This window comes from Eretmochelys imbricata, chromosome 4 (genome assembly GCF_965152235.1).
Source record: "Eretmochelys imbricata isolate rEreImb1 chromosome 4, rEreImb1.hap1, whole genome shotgun sequence".
NCBI classification, from domain to species: domain Eukaryota; kingdom Metazoa; phylum Chordata; order Testudines; family Cheloniidae; genus Eretmochelys; species Eretmochelys imbricata.
In genome coordinates this window covers 130,083,745-130,107,269 of record NC_135575.1, presented here as the reverse complement: position 1 = coordinate 130,107,269, position 23,525 = coordinate 130,083,745, and the positions used below count along the sequence as shown (strand labels likewise).

The following is a 23,525-nucleotide window of genomic DNA, read 5'->3' as shown; positions in this document are numbered from 1 at the left end:
ATTGTTTAGACAAGACTTTGTTCTCTATACTGGTAAGAAAACTCAACATTTACAATAACACGCAACTCAGAAATCAATGTTTAAACATGCTGACTGCCTGTCTTCCCAGCAGTAGTGATCCATGATGGTTAGTGAACATGGGGTAAAAAACTGAAACAGAAAATTCCGGTGTGCTGTTCTGTCATATATATTAACAATCTCTGAACAAACGTAATGAGTTTTCTAACCGCACATTGCAGTTGATGCTTTAAAAAAAGCCTTGGGACATGATCAGTAAATATGGAATATTTTCCAGGAGGTGTGAAGCCCCCACTACTTCACTATCCTACTGGTCCTCTCAGGCCTGCCAACAGCAATTGCAGGCCCCAGGGCCAGGGCCATCCCTAGGGGGGTGCGAGGCCCAGGGCGGAAGTGACGTATTCTTGGGGCCCAGAGAGGTCACCCTGATTCGCCTTACCCTAGGGACGGCTCTGCCCAGGGCAGAACAATCAATGGGCCCCCTAGAAAGGTCTGCCTGACATTTGGGCGGTTCTGCGCCTGTGCTGGCTGGTGCCCAGGGAGCTGCTGCTGGCTGCACTGCTGGGTGCACTCTTCGGGCACAGCCAGGGCTTCTACATGCCCGCCCAGCTGCTTTCGCTGCCGCCAGTACTGCCCCGCACGCACTTAGGAGTCTTGCAGCCTGCCTGGGCAATTTAAAAGGGCCAGGACTCCCAGCCGCCGCTGCTGCTGCCGCAGTACCAGCAGCCAGGAGCCCTGGGCCTTTTTAAATCACCCAGGTCCGTGGGCAGTTGCCCCATTTGTTCCCGTCCCGTCCCATCGGCAGCCCTGTGTCCTCCAAAGTAGCAACCTGGGGGGTTTGTGGCCCAGCATTTTGAACATGAGATGAAGTATCAGGAATGCAGAGTTCTAATACCAGCTCATACACCAATTATTGCGGTCTTGAACAAGGCACTTAAATTCTGTACTTTAGCTTTGTTATCTGTAAAATGGGAATGAAAATTCTTAGATTATGTAAAGTGATCTGCTCAAGAGAAGAACTACAGAAGAATTATTTTCAATCATTACTGTTGAAAACTACTAGATTTGAAACTTTTTTTCTGGTTTGAGAGGTTTTTCCTATATTAGTATATGGGGAACAACAGGAAAATGGGTAAAGACTGGTAATGTTTACCCACTGTTTATTATTAACATCCCAAATACTGGCTCTCCTCCAATTCTGTTGCTCCTCCCTCACTATCTGCTCTAAAATCTTTCCCTCATATATTACACCTCTAATCTTCACCCTGCTCTCATAGCAGACCTTTGTGTCTTTCAAAAAACCAAGAAATATATGAAACAGAAATTCTGTTTTTATTGAAAGAAATGCTTTTTTGAGATCAGTAATTTACTCCCTTTTCCTTAGGTTTCTATCATCTCTCCCTCTTTCTTCCTTTCCTCCATACCCTGAAATGGTCTGATGTAAATACTTGTTTAGCATAAGGGTATGGTAGATGACAGATGTGAAAAAATACATATTTTGAATAACAGAATAATTTAGTGGTGCAGAGTGACAGTTGTTAGTATGCCCAGAAATCTGAATTTAAAGCGTGAAACAATTATTGAACTGTTCAGCAAATCACCTGGTAATTTTCTTTATTTTAAGCCTTTGTTTTTTTAAAATGGAAATACTGAAATACTGTGTTACATTAAGATATAAACTTCATATGTAACATTAACTCCATCCTAATATTGTGTTGTGTGTGAATTTAGTTTTTAAACATTTTGAGAGAAATATTTTTTGCTTGTAAAGCATCACAGCACATTATTAAATAATAATAGTAATAATATGGATACTGTTAGAGTATGACCCTGAGAGGTGTTGAGCTCCCTCCTGTCCCACTGAAGACAATGGAAATAAAGGATGGTCAGCACCACACAGTACTGGGCTCTTAATAAGTGATACAGTTAATTTCAGTGTTCCTGTAGGCAGCAACAAATTGGGATTTGTTACATAAATTCATTCTGTGATCCTGAATACTAGAAAACTCAAAATGTGAACTTTGACCTTTCCATCAGAGGTCACCAAAAGGTCAACAGTCTTCATCAGATTTCAGTCATTGAAGTGCCCTTTTCAAGCTATATTTTGAAACAAGTGCCCCTTTCAGCTACAATTTTGAACTTCTGAATGCTCATTCTGGCTGAACCATGGATTAGAACAAACACATTTGATATTTCTCTGAAACGTCATCAGTCTAACAATTTATACAAATTATATTAATTTCTTCCCTGGGGTGTTTTTGTTGGGTAGGAGACTTCCAATTTGGAGAAATTAAGGGCATTTATAGGTCAATGATTCTATTGATTGGATTTTAGTTAAGAAATCATTTGAAGGTACGAGGACTGCAGGTGCCAACATAAACAACCATGTCCAACTGAAGGGTGGACTGCTGTTATCTAGAAAAAAATGAAGTCTAAACAATAGTTATGTTCTTTGCCCATAACATCTCCTCCTAGCTCCCTATCAATTGGATCCAGCTATTACCCCTATTAACTTCCTATGAAGATGGCTTAAGGTAGGACACAAAAATGAGGAGTTTAGAACTTTTTAAGGACAATTTAAAATAAATTTAAAGCAATATGCATTTCTTTGTGTTTTAAATGTGGATGTACATAAAAATAGGAAACCCTCAAACTTGGTCAAGTTAATATATATTTTAAATTAAGAAATGGCCTTATGCGCGTCACAATTAATCTCTTAGATCCTTAAAAATTAAATAAAATTTAAAAATGTAAATGCATTTTAAATATTTATGATGTTGTTTTATTCTTCTGCATTTCTCTCAAATCATCCAAAGAAGTCAGAATGGTAAATCTCATATTTGTTTCTAGTAGTTTCCAGTCAATTACACTTTTAGGTTCTCATGTACTTGCACCGTGTTGAAATGTCTGAGTTGCAAACACTACATGGAAATATTTATTTGTTTCAATGGGAAGTAAAAAGAATCATGACATCATTTCTGTTTGTCTTAGGGTTTTGTAAAATGTGATTATTGTTGAAAAAAGCTTATCACAAAACCTAAATTTTGGGACATATTTAAGTTGATATTATCCCATTTCTTCCAAAACATCATTGATTCTGCATAAGGAGAGAGAGAGAGAGAGAGAGAGAGAGAGAGAGAGAGAGAGAGAGAGAGAGTGAGTGTACACTAAGGGCCTAATCCAATGACCACTCAAGTAAATAGAAAAACTCCCGTTGATTTTAATGGGCATTGGTCAGGACTAAAAATTCATCAGCTCGGACCCTTGACTTATAATTTATAATCTTTTATTAAAAGATAACTCCTCCAAAAGTATACTATTTTTTTTTAAAGCGGCTTCTACTCTGTGGGAAATCAACTGCATATTGAAGAAAGGACATTCAGAAAAATGAAATGGGGTCTCCTTTTTAGAATGAGGAATTTATTTCTCTTTCTTCACTACATATTAAGATTCCTTTATATCTTAAAATAAATAAATAAATAAATAAAAATCAAAAATCAATGGGAACTGAGTCAGAGGAACTAAGACAACACTGATAGTGCAGGAAAACAATATTTAAGATAATTCTTGATAATGATTCTGACAACAGTGGACTACGGTACAATGACTTTTAAAAGCAAGACAGGAAGTCCAAGAATCCACAACAGAGAGGAACTATTTATAGAACTTGAGGAGTATGTAGCCATTCCTCTGTTGAACATTTCCATAAGGAAAAAAAGAACATTTCCCATAAACATGATAAGAATGAGGAATACAAGTCTGTACTGTTGATAAGACATAAAAAATCCTTTAGACTTCTCTTTATATAGTTGCAAAACAGCTAGTCCACTATGTTTAAGGATATCATCAAGCTTTCCTTTATAAATTCTAATTTTCAAGAGAGTTTAAAACAACAAAAATCATTTTTTGAATAGAAATCTGATTGCCAAAGAAATAATGAACACAACAGTTGGTTGATTTGATTATACCAGAAAGGCACTGCATAAAATAGAAGTCATTCACTTAATAACTGAAAGGAAACTATTATTGTTTGTACTTTCAAGAGCTGTCTTTAATATATAGCCATCTGAGGGAGGATTAGGTCTTTCCGACATAAAAATGCTTGCCTTTTAAAGGTTTATCAGTGCTATATTTTGTAAGAATGTGGAGCAAATAAAGTTAATAGTTCAGTTATGGTTTCAGTTTCTATCTAACATTTGAAAAAAGAGCCATGAACTGTCACATGCCTAAGTATTACAATAATTGGACAGGGACAAGACCAATAATATATTTGCAGAGGCACAAGAACATTAGCTCAATTCAATACACAGACTAAATCCCTAACATTTGGGACATATTCAGCTCTGTATTCACATAGCTCCATCTGCATCAGGAAGCTCACTGCAGCAGACACAGAAACACTTGTTTAACTGCACCTACCTGGCCTGTCCATCAAGTTAGCATGTGAGCCTGCACTAGCCTGCCATTATACCTCCTTCTGATCTTCTGGGAGCAAGGAGGGAAGACATCCTTGTGGGGTGAATCCCCGTTTCCCCATCTAGTTCTCCTCTGCTACCATGCTCATTGTACATGGTACCGATTTTTGGTAGCTGGAAGATAAGGTTTCCTTAGTTCCCAAGTTGGCAATATGGGTCATATGAGGCCCTGGTCTGTTAGTGAGGAGCAAGAGCAGCAGGGTTTTCCCCATCCTATTGCTCCTGAAATATGGGAGTGAGGTGTTCTCCTCCCCTAGAAAATGCAAGGGAGCTTGGGTGGGGAGCAGACCTTACCATGACACCAGTCCCCCAACAGGGAATACAGGCATACAAGCCAGCTGACAGCCCTAGATAACTGTCTCTTAACAAACCTGGAAGGCCTCCCCTCCCCAGGCTGTTTCACAGGTTCTTGAACTTTTGGGGGAGTCCAGTGAAATGGCTGATAGGAATGCCTCAATCGGAATAGCAGCTTATTCACCCAACCCCAATACTAATGAACCTTTTGCTAAAATTTGTTTCAGCAATTATTTACTGCAGTTTAAGTTCTCAGTGCATGAGGCACCCACTCAAAGCCTGAGGAACCTATGGCTGAGAGGGCAATCTTTATTGCTTTGTAAGTTCTCAGTTTAAATGCTATCATACTAATATTTACAATATACATACTGTTTCTCAGCTACTGTAATTCTCTCTATGAATGAAATTCTACTACACCTCTACCCAGACATAATGCGGTCCTCAGGAGCCAAAAAATCTTACTGCGTTATAGGTGAAACCGTGTTATATCGGGGTAGAGGGATTAGAGTATACAAAGAAATAATGTGCTTCGAAATTTTACGAGGAAAGATATTTTTATTCCTTTAGGATAAAAATGTTTGTAAACTTGCAAACTAAATCATTTTTGTTAGTAGGGGCAGAGGGTCTCATGCGGGGGCACGGGAGGGAGGCAGGAGCTGCGCGAAGCAGCGGCTGCAGCAAAACCGCCCAGCCCGGTGGAGGGGCCAGGGAGCGGGAAGCGCGGAGCTGGGGCCGGGGCTGCAGCACGGACCTGCTCCCTCCGGTCACAGGCACCCAGGCTGGGGCATTAACTCCCAGCCATGAGCCCCCCCGCCACAGCCCCGCCGCGCTGCCCCTGCATGTCTGAATCGACCCCTGTTCCCCTTCCCCCTGTGGCCCCATTATCCAACCCCTCTGCCCCGGCCCGGCACCCTTACTTAACACGCTGCTCAGAGCAGCGTGTGGGAGCCAGACACGCTGAGGCACTGATCCACCGGAGCGCGCAGCCCCACCCCCCAGAGCACTGCTTTACCGCATTATATCCGAATTCGCATTATATCAGATCACATTATATTGGGGTAGAGGTGTATATGTAGTGGATGAACACAAGGCCAATGTCCCATCTAAGGCAAGGTGCCCAGGGCTATATTTCACTGTGTTTGAATAAAGGTATTATTCTCTGTTTCCCCTCTATATGAAGTTTGCCTAATTCCTGACCAATTTGGGTATCTTTTCAACTGTTAACCAAAATATTGTCACTTACATAATAATGTACATGTTCTCTTGTAACTGTAAAAATGCTTATATTATGCTTGCCAACCAGGAGTGTGATTGAAATGTTTTACCTTTTCATGAATTTCTTGTGTGGACTGAGCATCACAAAATGCCACCGTGGCTACATCCTTCAGAATAGGCATTTCTACTGTACAATCCCTGCCATCCAGCAAAGCTACCAAAGGGCGTGGGTGCATGGGCCCATTCATGATCGGAGGTCGAATGCCTACAATGAAATAGAGAAACAGTATTATTTATAAATCGAGAACACCCATTTTTCAAAAACAAATTAAAGTTAACCTCTATATTTGTATGATAGCAAAGAAACATTTCAAGAGTTAAAAGCCAGTAAATTAGGAACCGACTTGTTCTCAGCAGCAAACAATAAAAACAAGAAAATGCTGGGAAGCAGACACTTGACAGGTTTGCGTTGCTACATTCTGAAGCAATCGAGTAAAGTACTAGAGCAGCCTCAAGATCCTAGGCCCTGAACTGCAAAAGACTGAAAACAACAAGGAAATAGTACAGTCATTTGCTAAAGACAGGACCTCACTGCACTACTGAGTAGCATCTGTACAAAGCTTGGGTCAGGTGTCACTCTGACAGGATTTCACCAACTCTGAAATCTCAAAATAGCGCAACAAAAATATTCTGCAGGCAGGTGACAGTGAAATTTATAGAACAACGTAACATGCATTCAGTACACTGAGCATTCAGTTTATGATTACAGATAATGATCTGCCGAGACTGAAATCACACTGAGAAATAATTAATGCAATCCTGTGTGATTTGCTGAAGAGCCAGTGTAAAAGTTCATAATGCTGACCTAAAGAGTTCTCTTTTAAAATTTATGAATTTCGTAAAATTCTTCTTTGAGCTTTGTCAAAATTGATGCATCAGTACTTGGTTTTTTCCCTAAAAACAAAACCAATAGCAGCACTTAGGAACAACAGTATGATAACAAAGAAATATACATATTGAGTGGTGGGGAAAAGAATGAATTAAGGATGCAGGCTTTATTTTCAAGATTCCAAGATGCTAGAAATGAAAAAAATATTTAAGAAACATCATGAAAATACTTTGAGTATCTTTTTAATGGCATAGAAATTATAAGTACGCAAACCTAATTGAGGAAAGATTCCTGTAAACTTCAATAATATTAAATCATTACATTTATAGGAAAATGACTCTCTCAAAGAGACAATGAAAAATGAATACAAGAGGTAGGGAATACTGTAGTCTTTTCCACTACAGTACATACAGTTTGAACTACTGCGAGAGAAGCAGTCTTGAAATTCCTCATGTATCCATTATAATTTCTATACATGTGTTGTAGTATGAATTTTATATGCTTCGCATTTGCTAAACAATTAGTCTTAAAGCTAATGCAAGAGAGCAAGGGGGGATGAGGGTCCCTGCCCCCTGCACAGGTTCCTTGTTTCATGGGGCAGAGCGTGGGGGGCTGAGCAGCCTCTGTGGGACTGCTACTCAGTCTACTGTGCAGGTGGGTGGAGAACAGGGGAAGCCCTGACTATCCCGTGGAAAGTTGCCGGCCAAAAGAACCGAGTTGCTGTGGAGGGGGATCTACCACGGGCCCATACTAATAGTGAATTACTTCCCCACTAGAGCTGAAGTGCGGGGGAGTGGGAGTGGGGGAACCATTAAACAAATGGTGACTCAAAGTCACAATTCATTCTCTGGTCTGTTCCTGGGGCAGCGCGGCTACTTGTTGCTCCTTACTCGGCAGATTGTAAATATACAGTCTAGCCCTACAGTATGATTTCATATTTAAGCCATTTACTTGCTCAAAGAGTATTTTGGTGAAAAAAAGTATTAAAGTCAGCAAAATTTAAATCCGCTTAATACTCTTTCCAATTATTCCTATATTCATGCTTTTTCAGATGGCACAAAATCCCTTGAGAGGCATCTAGAAATAACTCTTGGCTTCATTTTAAATATTACTAGATAATTTTGTCCTATTTTCAAAAGCAAACAGCAGCAGGATCTCTCAAGCTTAAAGCAGGAGGGCAATGGATTTTACAAACCCCTTCGTATCTGGTCGCCGCCTAAATCTGTTTGGCCCCATTGCCTTCCCAACAGACTGGTCATGCCAATGGAGTGATATGATTACATGGCCGTCCAACATCTTGACAGATGAAAGAACGTGTGACAAAGTTGGTCTGATAGTGGTGCTTAGTGATGGCATGGGAAAAGAAAATGGAGTAGCAATGGCACTCTGTGGATGAGATGCTCATGAAAACCCTTCTCTCTCAAGAAAGGACCAAGCATATCAATTTTCATTATCAATTACAGTGGGTCTCCTCCTTGGTAAGACAGCAGGCTTCTATTTAGTGATATTTCTGGCACACACCACCAAGAATTTCAGTGCTCATTTCAATATACATATACTTGGATCAGCTTCAAAAATTAAGTATGATAGAAACAAAACGTAGAGCTTTTCTTTTTGGCTCTTCTTGAATCATGTATCTAGGATAGCCTAATAGTCATTTGCACCATCCACAAAGGACCATGCGTTATCCTTGACATTGGTAGTATTTTCTTATAAATACATCATACACTAGTGCATGACACAGAACGTATAACTTAACGAATATATAACTTAACACCAGAAATTTACTTCCACTACCCTGACAACTACTGATCCTTTTCAATGGGAACTTCACTGAAAGCCCCCACTGTAAATTCACCTGGAACTTTGCCATGCTTTCAAAGTAAAGTAAATTACAGAATCCCTGCTGGTATCCTGATATGTAACCCAAAGTGCAATAAAGTACAATTACACTTTGAAAATGAACTGTAAAAATAGTAATTGTGGGATTCCAGGTTTATTGCCTTTCTTATCAACTGGTCACATAACAAGTAAAAGATGTTTTTTTCTAACCACCAGTCCAGCAAACCTAGCCTGGGTCTGAGACACAAATTGGATTCTTTTTTGGCTCATGCCTCATCACCAGTAATAAAGATACTTGCAACCGGAACTTTGGACCAAAACTACAGATGATGAACAAGCCAATATATATAACTCAGAGGAGCCCTCAAAAGTATGTCTCTCTCACCAACAGAAACTGGCCCAATAAAAGATATTATCCCATCCACCTTGTCTCTCTAATAGTTTTGCAACACTAACATGAAAGTAACAAAATTTATTTTTGTCAGTAGGACAGCAGATATGACTCTGAATAAACACAGAGTGCAGAATGGTTGAATAAGAAAATGCCATTTTTACAATCACTTTCCAGACAAAGCCCATCTTAAGAGTTCACAAAATACTGAACTGCTAACTCAATAGAAAACCACTTTTTAAAACAGGGATTCCTCCAAAAGGGGATCACTAAAAAATACACAAGGCCTGGTTCTGTTTTCATTTATGTCAGTGTAACAACATGGATTGTAACTGAGTTACACCTGACAGGTTTCAGAGTGGTATTCAGTATCAGCAAAAAGAACGAGGAGTACTTGTGGCACCTTAGAGACTAACAAATTTATTTGAGCATAAGCTTTCGTAGGCTAAAGCCCACTTCATTGGAGGCATGCAGTGGAAAATACAGTAGGAAGATATGTATATACATACACATACACAGAGAACATGAAAACTTGGGTGTTGCCATACCCACTATAACGAGAGTGATCAGTTAAGGTGAGCTATTATCAGCAGGAGAAAAAAAAACCTTTTGTAGTGCGCCTCTTTAACATTGGCATAAGTGATGTATCAGACTCAGGCCCAAGATATAAAAGGAAAGGTACCAAAATTACGAAGTACACTTCTACTCTACAGAACTTCAGATTGGGTGTAGCCAGTAGTCCTCTCAGAATTTAAGCCTAACCAATGACTTTGACCATGAACACCCAGCTAATCCTTTGTTTGCCAAAGTGCTCCCTAAACTTCAGGCTAGATTTCCTGTTGCACAACTTCTCAGCATAAATACCATATAACTGAACTACAGATTAACTCAACACTTAAGTGAATTTACAGTAATTTCATCTTAATGGCAGTAACCATTTGAAGTTTACATTTGACAAACATGGTTTCACTATGAATCAGAGTCTTCTGAACAAGAAACCATTTCTTCCACCATTTGGGTGCATTCTGTCTATATCTTATCTAGAAATGTCATGGTGTGCCATGTGTCTGGTCTTTGCAGCAAGCCCTCAGAGTGGCAGGATAAAGAAATGTGTAATCAAGAGCAATATTTTCCACGCTTGTACTAAAATAAAACATGCAACCTAATGCCAAAAAAAGAATAACTTTAATGTGGATAAAATGGGATTTTTCAACCACAAATACTAACTCAGATTTAAGAGCCAATTTTGCTTGGTTGGCTTTTGCAGGTATATGGTATATCATAGAATCATAGAATATCAGGGTTGGAAGGGACCTCAGGAGGTCATCTAGTCCAACCCCCAGCTCAAAGCAGGACCAATCCCCAACTAAATCATAATATAGGTAGAAGAAGAACTTTCAAACCATCTACCCCAGATCACAGCAGCTTCACAATGTATGATCAAAAAAAAATCTCAGTTTATCCTAACTCCAAACTTTCAGGAACCCCTACCAACCTGACATTTTTTAATCTGAGCTTGATTTCCAGGATCATGAATTCGATTTCTCAATGCTTTACAATCTTCAGTATTCTCAGGGAAAATAGCATCCTGTCACTTGATCCTCATTTCCATGTCTTTAACTTTTCTTGCAGTCTCCTGTAATCTTGAACCAAAGCTTTTAAACTTCTTATCCACTGCAACCTCTGTAGCCTGGATCGTGTTCAAATTTTTACTAAAAATTAAACACAAAAAATACATTAAAATAACATTAAGGGTCTGACTCATACGCACAAAAGCGAGGAAATTCAAAGTTGAAGCTTCTCACGGCATCCTTACTTTTCCCCCTTTCACTGCTAGTTTTCCACCACACCTGCAGTGCGCTGCCATCATCCATTAACATTCCACTGAAATCAATGGAATGTTAAGACATACATGGAACATCCAGCAGCACAGCAGGGGCACGCACTGTAAATGGACATACCTGGAATGTTCAGAGCAGCCATGTGATAAACTTTTTGCCTAGGTGTTGTAGGGTTCTGAGGACAGTTTGTGATCTCCTGTACCATACGGTGCTGGAAAAGCCAGACACATTACTGTGCATTAAAGATGGAGTGAGAAGACTTAACTCTGAATCTGCTGGTTTTGGTGGTATAAGTCAGGCCCTTAATGTTATCTAAATGTATTTAAGAAAAAAATCTTCTGCTAACAGCTCTAAATTCAACAGGCCTCATTCCAGCAATCACTGACACAAGTCTGTCTTGTCAATACATAAAATCATTAAGGCCAAAGTTTCAGCACCACTACAAGGCAATTGTGTCAACAACTGTTCATGTTTTACTGAAATAAAAGATAAATAATACGACAGTACAATACGCATACACATGCACAGTAGCTACACATGTGAAGAGTAACTATTACATATGGACACATAACAGTGCCTTTCAGAACTGAATATTAGGATGATTATTAAAAAAAACCAAAACACACATTTAAATCTAGTGTGAAACCAGTTTTCAGTTACAGAATCAGACACAGGGTGAACCTAATACACAAGCAATGTGAGTGATTGCTTGGGTCTTCACACAGACTTGGGGATTAATGCCTGATCACCCGCTCTGGCACTAAGTTTGGAGAGGAAGGCATCTCATGCCCAATTCCCCTCATTCCTCTAGTAGTTGTGCCCTACAAATCATCCATCCAGCCCTTACATGAATCCACAGCATTTATTTTTCTTATTCTCTGGTAACTTAACAAAAGGATAAGCCACCTAAAATTTGTTAAACAAAAATCCCAACACACACACACACCATCGTTCCTGAACTAAGACCTTGTACACCAATTTTCAACTAGGGCTTTTTGGTGAAATAAAATGAAAGGTAGACGTAAATGCTGATGCTAAAATGAAAAATTCTCTGGGTCCTTAACAGACCATCTGTATTTTAGTCACTGATACTTTATTTTAAGCACTTTCTCAGCAACTATCACATAAGAAAAGACTAAGTAAAGTAGTCAGATTACACAAATAAAGGGAGACGTCTAATCAGGCTATCATTTGCAGCCATTCATTGATGTTTAAAAACAACATAGAAGAAATAGAAGAAAAACAGCTATTAAGATTAACAATATTATTTTTACATTTGTCTGCCATTGCTTAACGTAACACTACAAGAATCATTAATTTTTGTCAAATAAAGCATCGATGTTAAAATGAAAGGGACACTGTCAGGTTTGTAGGCCTGAAATTTGACCTACCTTTCATTTTCTTATATCTGTTTGCAAAGTCCATGTAATTCTTTAAATGTGTTTTTCTTTTTTCAAAACAAATGCTTCAATTCTCTTTTTTCTGAAAAATATATCAATGCCAAAAAGCACAACACTCATGAGTAACCCTATAACAACAAACCAGAATGCAAGTGAAAAGGGGGGCGGGGAGGGCACTGGGAAGGAGTTTTTTCATTTTCAAGCGTCCGGGGGATATGATGAATAAGTATGTAAAATAATTATTTTATTATGAAAACTCCCTTGATAACGTCCTTTTAAAAGAATGTTTCCTATTACACTTGTCTTTTAAAATGGCAAAGTGGTTTTAATTTTAAAACAATAAAACACAAACTATTGAACTCCCTCCTCCCCCGCATTCAATTAATGGTAGTGTGGTGTTCTTTAACTAAGACATGCTGGGCAGCCAGGTAACTCATGAGCTTGTATCTGTAACCTGTGCAGGTAGTTCTCTATTTCCTTTGGTTTCATCTCACCTTTTTTTCATCTAAATTGTAAATTCTTAAGCGTAGGGAATGTGTCTCTCTTTTTTTTTTTTAAAACATCTAGAAGACTTTTGGGCATTATACTAATAAAACCTTGGTAACATCATTACTTTCTTTAATTAATCTAAAACAAACAAAAATACATCTTATAATATGACTACAAAGTTGTCATAAATTAGGTTTGCTAATACGCCATTAGTCTTAAAATTAGTAGAAAAATACCAAATTTTACAATACTCATTTGTGGTCTTGCAAGACTAACTTGTAGGAAAATTAGAAATTTTGGAATTTATTTTGGGGCCACATCACTATGTGTTTGTAGGACATGTTCTTACATGATCCTGTTGCGTTCTGGTAAACCAAATTCTGAGAAGAGGTAAATGGCAATGTACTTACAAATTACATATTGCCTGTAAACTGGTCAAAGAACTGGCTGTAAGAAAGGAAGAGGCAAAGTAGACTACCATGCACCATATGGATATTCAGGGATATGTAAAGTGCATGGAATTTACATACCATGAAATCATGGCCCAGTTGAAATTAATTGCAAAACTCCCATTGATTTTAGAGGGGCCAGGATTCCACGCTAAGGGGCAAGAAAGGAGATTTATCAAGGAAATTAGCAAACAGAAATACATAAGAGGAGGCAGTAGTGAGCCCCACAAATTTCCACTAGCTGGCAGATGAACTCTTCATTTCATTTCACTGGAAGTTCGGAGAAGTAACTGGTATATAGGGACATAAGGGTCAGATACGAAGCTTACTGAAATTGACGGAAAGAATTCCATTCACTTCAATGGAGTTTGGGTCCACCCCTAGAAATGCAGATGCAGCAAAGTACTTAAGCACTTGCTTCACTTTAATCATGTGAGTAAGTCCCCCTAAGCCAATGGGGCTACTCATATGCTTAATGTAAAACACATGCTGAAGTGCTTTGATGGAGCAGCGCCTAGGTCAGGAGTGACAGTGATCTATGGGTATGAATGCACTCTGCTTTCTGTTTACCAAATTTGGGTAAAAATCAAGTAATTTTTTAAAAAACATAACAGACCTAAAAGGTGTGGTTTCTGGATCAGCGCTCACCTGATGATGTAGGACAAGTTTGTGTGACTGCTTTGTACATCCTCTTGTTAATTGTTTTGCCTGATACACACCCCATTCCTTCTCATTGGTATGTATATTACATTCATTTTCCACACCCAATGAATGTCACATTGGTGCAAATTACATTACTTTACCACTTACATCCAATATATGGCCAATGCCACCAAAATGTATGTCACTGCAATATTTGGCCCAGTGATTTCCACAGGATTGAGATTCACACACACCACAGCTGGATTTTGCCAGTGAGAGGAAGTTCCACCAGCACTCAGTCAGGCAGTGTTATACCAGACAGATGCAAAGGATATAATGACTGGACACTATGTGACTGACTACACGATACATTTTTCCTGTTGGACAAATCCAAACAAGACGACTCAGTGGTCCTTCTTAAATAGACAATATTTCCACACAGTTACCAGACAACAGTGGCTGTGTCACTATGGACACAAAGTCTTCAGGCAAACTTGTCACAGGGTATAAAAAAAAAATAATTCCCTCAACTGCTCAACATATTTTGCAGCCCATAAGCAGAACTAATGGTTATGTAAATAGGAACAAAATAATGGCCTGACAAAATATTCTGTTCATTAAACATTTACTTCAAACAGCCACATGAAATCTGGGCTGGCACCACTTTCACATCTGTCACCAAAATTCACACATGTTAATGTCTCTGTGCTAGGTACGCTATGATGATATGCCCAATGTTAACTAGAGCTTTTCAAAACAAACCTTGAAACAATATGAATCACACCTTTGTACTGTCAAATTAATGAATGGCGATAACACAATGTGTGACCGAAGAGAATGTTTTAATTGTATATCACGATGAAATAACCCAACACACTCAGAAACAATTACATGAAAGAGACCGTATCAAAAATAGTAATAAAAGCACAGTAAACCAGCTAACTATAGTGTACGCTGAGTGCCAACATTCTGGAACCGCCATTTTGAGATGACAGGAACTTAAAAGCAGGCCTCATAAAAGCAAAACTATTTCAAGGACAGAGCTTTTCATGGACATGCAGGTTCAATGCCAATGCACAGTAAAGACTTTGTTAGGTTTTATCACTGACGTGAAAAGAGAAGGAAGGAAGAGAAGGACATTAGAGACTTTTGATATTTGTTATTTTGAGAGGTTGGATATTTGCAATAATGGCACGAATACGGTATTCAATTCGTGAAACTGAAGCTTTCTACATTTGTGGCCATTGTCTCACTAAACTATAGATTCATAGACCGCAAGGCCAGAAGGGATCATTGTGATCACCTAATCCAGGGGTCTCAAACACGTGGCCCACGGAGTTATTTGCTGCGGCCTGCCAAGCTCCCCGCGCCCCCCTCCTCCTGGAGTTATTTCCTGCGGCTGCCAAGCTCCCCTCACACGCCACCCCCTCTCCCCCCCTAGCACACCGTGTCCCTGCTACTCTGCCTACCTCCAGGCTCTTAGGGCTTTCCAGGAGGGAGGGGGGAGCCGCGCGCCCAGGGGAGGCGGCGGAGAAGAGGTGGGGCGGGGGTGGGGATTTGGTTGGAATAGGGGCATGGAGCGGGCAGAGTTGGGGTGGGGACTTTGGGGAAGGGGTGGAGTGGGGTGGGGCCGGGCTTTTGTATCTTTATATGAAAAGGTGTCAGTGATGCGGCCCTTGGGCCAATGTACTAGTCCTCATGTGGCCCTCGTGGTGATTTGAGTTTGAGATCCCTGACCTAGTCTGACCTCCTGCATAATGCAGGCAATGGAATTTCCCCTAGAACTAGCAACATGTCTACTCTACAACTGGAGCTTTTACTTCCTTAAACCCCCAAAAAACATTCCAATCAACCTGATGGAAAAGCTAGAGACTTATGAAATCACTTTCTGTTCCAAAGTCACAACCAAGTTTCCTATGTACATTACATGGGTCCCACCTCCTTTCTCTCTTCATGCTTTGACTTAATAAACTATTAAGATCTAGAGCAGGGGTTCTCAAACTGGTGGTCGGGACCCCTCAAGGGGTCACGAGGTTATTACACGGGGGGGGGGGGGTCACAAGCGGTCAGCCTCCATCCCGAAGCTTTGCCTCCAGCGTTTATAATGGTATTAAATATATAAAAAAGTGTTTTTAATTTATAAGAGGGGTCATAGTCAAAGGCTTGCTATGTGAAAGGCATCACCAGTACAAAAGTTTGTGACCCACTGATCCAGAGGAAGACAGAAAAACAAGTTGCCTGTTCATTTTAATAATTATTAGGGCTGTCAAGCGATTAAAAAAAATTAATTGCGAATAATCGCACTGTTAAACAATAATAGAATACCATTTATTTAAATATTTTTGGATGTTTTATACATTTTCAAAATATATCAATTTCAATTACAACACAGAATACAAAGTGTACAGTGCTCGCTTTATATTTATTTTTGATTACAAATATTTGCACAGTAAAAAAACAAAAGAAATAGTATTTTTCAATCCACAATGCAAATACTGTAGTGCAATCTCTTTATCATGAAAGTTGAACTTAAAAAATGTAGAATTATGTACCAAAAACTCACTACATTCAAAAATAAAACAATGTAAAATTTTACAGCCTGCAAGTCCACTCAGTCCTACTTCTTGTTCAGCCAATCGCTCAGACAAACAAGTCTGTTTACATTTGCAGGAGATAATTCTGCACACTTCTTGTTTACGTCACCTGAAAGTAAAAACAGGTGTTCTCATGGCACTTTTGTAGCTGGCGTTGTAAGGTATTTACGTGCCAGAGGCGCTAACGATTCATATGTCCCTTTGTTCTTCAATCACCATGCCAGGGGACACATGTCCATGCTGATGAGGGGTTCTGCTCAATAATAATCCAATGCAGCTTTCTTTTTTGGTGGTTTGGGTTCTGTAGTTTCCGCATCAGAGTATTGCTTTTTTAAGACTTCTGAGTGCATGCTCCACACCTCATGCCTCTCAGATTTTGGAAGGCACTTCAGATTCTTAAACCTTGGGTCGAGTGCGGTAGTTATCTTTAGAAATCTCACATTGGTACCTTCTTTGCGTTTTCTCAAATCTGCAGTGAAAGTGTTCTCAACAACTTCTGCTGAGTCATCATCCAAGACTGCTATAACATGAAATATATGGCAGAATGCGGTTAAAACAGAGCAGGGGACGTATAATTCTCCCCAAAGGAATTCAGTCACAAATTTAATTAACGTTTGGTTTTTTTAACGAGCATCAGCATGGAAGCATGTCCTCTGGAATGGTGGCCGAAGCATGAAGGGGCATACGAATGTTTAGCGTATCTGGAACTTAAACACCTTACAATGCCAGCTACAAAAGTGTCATGCAAATGCCTGTTCTCACTTTCTGGTGACACTGTAAATAAGAAGAGGGCAGCATTATCTCCCGTAAACGTAAACAAACTTGTTTGTCTTAGTGATTGGCTGAACAAGAAGCAGGACTGAGTGGACTTGTGGGCTCTGACGTTTTACATGGTTTTTGAGTTTTGAGTAACAAAAAAAATTCTAATTTGTAAGTTGCACTTTCATGACAAATAGATTGCATTACAGTACTTGTACAAGGTGAACTGAAAAATATTTGTTTATAAATATTTGCACTGTAAAAATTATCAAAAATAATATACACTGATTTCAGTTACAACACAGAATACAATATATATGAAAATGTAGAAAAATATCCATAATATTTAATAAATTTCAATTGGTGTTCTATTGTTTAATAGTGCGATTAATCACAATGCATTTTTTTAAATCATGATTAATGCTTCTGTTAATTGCAGTTAATTCATGCGATTAATCGACAGCCCTAATTATTATTATTATTTGCTGATTGTTAATTGCAGTGCGCGCTCAATTCTGCGCAAGTCCCAAATATCAAGACAGAAGAACCTGCCCTAGAGAATTTACAATCTAGAAGACAGAGGAGCAGACTTCAATGGAGCTATGATAATTTACATCAGCTGAGGATTTGCTACTAAAAGGTAAGATGCACTGGAAGACTCAGAAAAAGAGATCGCTTTTGATTACAGTATTTCATCTCCCTACTTCAGTCTATTTGTCTTTTAATTTAAGTTTCTGGGTCTGGTGGAAGGAGTGGGTCTTTGTACAAGTCAGCTGGTGAAACTAGTTTTACAGATTAGTTGCAAACACTATTCCAAGATGAAGTCAGATTGTTTGCCTCCTTCCACGTGGTTTTTAATTTTAGGGCCACACTGGAGCTGGACATGCACTGCTGTATATAGAATGGGAGAAGCAAAAGAGTGCCAGGAACCCTTCATTTGCATCTCTATACAGAGGCCATTGCAGTGCTTTACTTGAGCATGGATAGAATAGTGCAACTACTAGCCATTTCAAAACTTGGGAGTGCAGCGAGGGCAGGATCATGTCTCTGACTGACCAGAAGAGGCTGGCTGGACACAGATCATAGAATATCAGGGTTGGAAGGGACCTCAGGAGGTCATCTAGTCCAACCCCCTGCTCAAAGCAGGACCAATCCCCAACTAAATCATCCCAGCCAGGGCTTTGTCAAGCCTGACTGTAAAAACCTCTAAGGAAGGAGATTCCACCACCTCCCTAGATAACCCATTCCAGTGTTTCACTACCCTCCTACTGAAAAAGTTTTTCCTAATATCCAACCTAAACCTCCCCCACTGCAACTTGAGACCATTACTCCTTGTTCTGTCCTGTGCTACCACTGAGAACAGTTGAGCTCCATCCTCTTTGGAACCCCCTTGAGCCAGATGGTCTAGCCAGCTTTCTATCCACCTTATAGTCCATTCATCCAGCCCATACTTTTTTAACTTGCTGGCAAGAATACTGTGGGAGACTGTCAAAAGCTTTGCTAAAGTCAAGGAACAACATGTCCACCACTTTCCCCTCATCCACAGAGCCAGTTATCTAATCATAGAAGGCAATTAGCTTAATCAGACATGACTTGCCCTTGGTGAATCCATGCGGTCTGTTCCTGATCACTTTCCTCTCCTCTAAGTGCTTCAAAATTGATTCCTTGAGATGAAAGGAGGAAATGCATATTGCTTCCTACCTAAAGGTGGTGGAGCTGGTCTGGCAGAGTATAATCCCAGGGAGTTCTAGGAGGAATTCTGGCTAAAGTCTGACAAATTTCTTACTTGCGACACGAGCTGCAGGATGGCTCTGCAACACCCACTCCTGCAAGGGCTGTGGCTTAAGTCACAATCTTGTTTATAACTAGCAGGAAACGGGGCTGATACAGATGCATAGCAATGAAATAATTAACAGTCAAAGGGCTTTAAATTTGGTCTTTATTTTCTCTGTAGTCATGGTCACTTTCCAATTACTGATGAGTTTAAGTGTCCCAAAATAAAGAATTCAACAAGAACACCATGCCGCATGACCCAGAGACATCCCTGAGAAGCACCAAAATGTAAGCACTGTATCCCTTGTATGAAGCTATTGCCACTTTCCTGTAAGATGAATACCTCTGCAGTAGGCTCAGAAATTGCATATTATATATATTAGAAACCCTTTATTTTAAAATATGATGTTTTTTTAGAGGACATGGTGGGAAGTGCACTTTCAGATGGTGGCACTAAGGGAAGTGGGCGTAACTTTCTTTTTCAAAGGTTAGGGAACTCCTACTGACATGAACAAGAAAAACAATCTGCTTCAACAACAGTACTAAGAGCAAAATGATTAGCTCTCCTAGTCGTTCCAACAACAATCTATATTATGCCAAGATATATATCAAGGCACTTTACCAAAGGAGTACTGGATGTATCCTCAGTCTCAGAAGCAGAGCCTTTCACCTCTAGGAATGTGGTTCAAATCTGACCCAGGCTGGAGAAGCATGGCTGAGTTTCTCTAAGAAGTGAGAAGAGCTGGTGGTCTCAGTCTAGCTCTTAATGGCAACTGCCCATATCGCAAAACAAACAAGTAGCACTGTCCTCTACCACAGTGATCCTCAACCAGGGGTCCAGGGATCCCTGGGGGGGGCCTGCGAGCAGGTTTCAGGGGGTCCACCAAGCAGGGACAGTATTAGACTCACTGGGGCCCAAGCCAGAAACCTGAAGTCCTACCATATGGGGCTGACACCCGAACCCTTACACCTGGGACTGGCATCGAGGCCTGGGCAACTTAGCTTCCTAGGGGCCCCCGTGACATGAGGCCCCAGGCAATTGCACTGCTTGCTACCCCCGAATGCCAGTGCTGGTTGTTGCGACACAGGTGAGCCTTGGGAGTTTTTTTATAGCATGGGGGGGGGGGGGGGGCTCAGAAAGAAAAAGGTTGAGAACCCCTGCTCTATCACACCATCATAATTAGCACCCATTGCTGGCAATTGATGAAGACTGGGTGGTCATGTAAAGTGAATTCAGGATGCAACATACTCAGGAACCTTTGTCTTTTGATTTGTCAGTAAAACACCATATAAACTTGAACAACTGTGCAAATGAACAGAAAATAATAAACCTTTCCCTCCCTCTAAAGGTTATTCCCTCCAGAAGAGAAGTAAGGTATACAACACAGGGAAGTTTTCATTACCACTGCCTGGGCTGCAGGTATTTTGTGGATAGAAGATGTCAGTTTATAGGGCTGTCAACCCAGCAGCTTCCATGAGAACTAATTACACAGAATATTTTAAAGACACCACTGAAGAGGCACGACAACATTTCACAATCCCATCTATAATGATGATTATTCTCCTTTGTGCTTCTCTCTGTGTATATTAGGTATTGGACAGGGATGCTGTATCAGGCAGGGTAATCAAGGTGGGGACAAACATCAAAGGCTACTCCACCCCTCATCCCAAACACGAAAAGCAATTTCTACAGCAGCACACCTGTACTTTGACCTAGAACGTTAAGAGACACTCCTTGTTTTTCTTATCAAAAATGTTGAGAATAAACAAATATGGGGCTTTACCACACCAAATCAGTTTTACAATGTTGAGGGTTTTTCTTTTAAGATTAGCTGAATACGCTGAAAAATAAAACTGAACTCTTTTTACATTTTGCACACTTAACTCTCGTCAATGTCTTTAAAATGTCACTTCTTAAGATTTTGTTTTTAGGAAAGCTTTCGTTGTGATTCATCTCCCCTTCAGCTAAATTCACACAGCTATTTGTGGCAGCAATCCTTCCAGTGAAAAAAATAATGACTCTTTTTTAGGGATGGGAGAAGGGAAGAGAAATAAAAATCTCTCCCCAAAGATTTACAACTAAAACTCTGAAAAATCCCCAGGCATTTAAAAAGATCACTGTCATTAGAAACCTCCACTCAATACAGTATTAAGGTTTCTGTAAATGAGGACAATAAACTCTCTCAAATTACACTGCATTATGCTCTTCTGCATGCCAAAGCAACTCCATCAACACTGATCCAGTACAAGGGGCTCTTTAAAGCTCCTTTAATCCCCCGCCCCGGAAGACAGTGACCTCTTTGACAGTGACAGTGACAGTGACCTCTTTGCTCTTCTCTGTTAATAGTTGATGATTATCACAAATCAGAGGATAGCTCAGTCTTTTAAAAAAATAAATCTAAGAATATGAAGGATAAAGGAATCAAAGACTCATCTTCCATCCAATATATTCTGTAGGCTAACTCATGCTAGCTGAGCTAAATCTTCAGTAAACAGAATTTTTTTAAGAGATGTTCATTCTGAAGGTAAGCAAACAGGATGTATAAAAATGACTAGTTCACTGAGACTGGGCCAGCAACAACAGTGTAACAGCCAAATAAAACAGGCAGTTTACGGCAACAGTTTGGTTTAGATTACCAAATTACATTTAATCACAATATAATAAATCATACCATGATGTGAGATAAATGTTCTAGTGAGTTTTTCTTCACATGCAATTTAGAGTTTCAGTTATGAAGGGGCTGGTCCCAGCACCAGAGTTAAAGTTGTGTTGAAAGTACAGAGAAAGTGGGGACCTATTCCCATGATTTGATGAGAGAAGCCAAACATTTCCTTCTCACACATACCACTTTCTAAAGGGTTCTAGATGTGATTTTTGTGAATGTTTTAAGCGTTTCCACTGAATTGGTTAAAAGTCGGAAGTATTAAAAAATTATCTAATTTTGAATTTTTTTTCACTGGCTTTTTGATGTTTCTTGTAGTTCTTGATGTTCTCACATAGTTGAAAATGGTTAAAACTTAGAAACTTCCCTAATGGGACTAGTCACATGAGTAAAATTACTCTGTATGAAGGATAGGGGCCATGTAGTGTAAGCTTTTTAGGCCACAGATATTTACTTATTTCTGTGAAGTGCCTAAGACGTTTCTTAGTGTTTAAAAACCCAACAACAGTCTGGGAAAATCATGGAAAATGTGTTACCGAGGGCTTGTCTATAAAGTGGGATAATCCGCTCTACTGGGGTGTGATTTCTAAAAAACAATCAGCATGTTGCACATCCCTTGGTCTGTGCAGAACTTGCTGGTGCGTGCTAAAGGTTACCTAGTGTGCTTTAACATAGCACTAGTTCACACAGCACTACATTAAAGTGCACCTGCAGAGTTTACATAGACCCATTAATGCACATTACCCCACCAGGTAGACAAGCCCTGATTCTACTAAAATCAATTACAACAAAAGATCCATTTCTGGACAATGTGAACAATAAGCCTTTTCCCTTTCTATATCCTGCATTGCTTGTTAAGTTAAAGTTACAGCTACAATACTATATATTCTTGTTTTTGAGCCAGAAATCGGTTGTATTTTAACCCTGCTGGAACATGAAAACTGTCTAATTTGATTCAGAAACAATTTTGGAAAACAAATCCAAGACTACAATCCCTAACAAATAGAAGTTAAACTCTCAGTCAGCAGTATCATTCTGACATCTTCCCGTCATTTTTTATCTTAAAAAAAAAAAAAAATTATTATAGCCTTTGTGTCCACCAATCTGCAGACAAACACTTAGGAAATCTGCCTACAGCATACACGTGCGTCATATAAATGTCATCTCCCCCTCTCTAATTGAAACTTCTTCCTCCTCAGTGACAGCCTAAAACTTCTGCAGCATTAGAAAGGTTATGAAAAACAGAGGGCAGACAAAGCCTGACCTTAGTAACCTCCCTTCAAAATAAAGATTAGATTGGGTAGTAACTAGGTAGGATGCTAGAGTGATGTTACTAATTTCTTCCCAGTAGTAGCAAAAAAAGCATTTTCCAAAGAAAGAAATTGTAATTGGTCTTCTGCTGTATGCCTACATCACATGCTCCTCTGAAGCCAAGAACAAAATGTGGGGTAAGCAGGAAAAAACAACGATTAAGTACTCCAAAAGTTGCATACAAAAAAATAAAATTGGCCACTGCATTTCCAAAAAACCAAATTGCTAGTGCATGTACTCAAAAAAGTTTGGAATCTTTTGGTTATCTTCCAAAGGTAACCAAAACATCACCAATTTAATGGAAATCAAATCAAATCAGACTATTTGATACATATTTTTTAGTACTCAAAAAGAGCCAGGGCATCAAGGAAATTTTGGACAGCAAATGCAGCAGTTTCCCTCCCCTTGAAATCTCAGGAAAAAGGGAAGGGGGAAAAAAGGCCACTTGGTTGGCCAACACAAGTGAATAATTTTCAGAAA

At 39.6% G+C, this 23,525-nt stretch overlaps 1 protein-coding gene across 13 annotated transcripts in view; it reads right to left on the bottom strand.

Moving 5' to 3' along the window:
• The window catches only part of CTBP1 (C-terminal binding protein 1), an 87,654-nt gene that overhangs the window by 43,480 nt on the left and 20,649 nt on the right, over window positions 1-23,525 (bottom strand). For 6 of the 13 annotated variants that reach the window (XM_077815965.1, XM_077815966.1, XM_077815975.1 and 3 more), the window contains one exon: window positions 6,113-6,267. In XM_077815965.1, the coding sequence (XP_077672091.1) occupies window positions 6,113-6,267 (155 nt within the window). Of the gene's footprint in view, window positions 1-6,112; window positions 6,268-10,619; window positions 10,837-12,356; window positions 12,448-23,525 lie in introns of all 13 variants that reach the window. The other 7 variants (XM_077815968.1, XM_077815970.1, XM_077815971.1 and 4 more) reach the window with 2 other exon arrangements.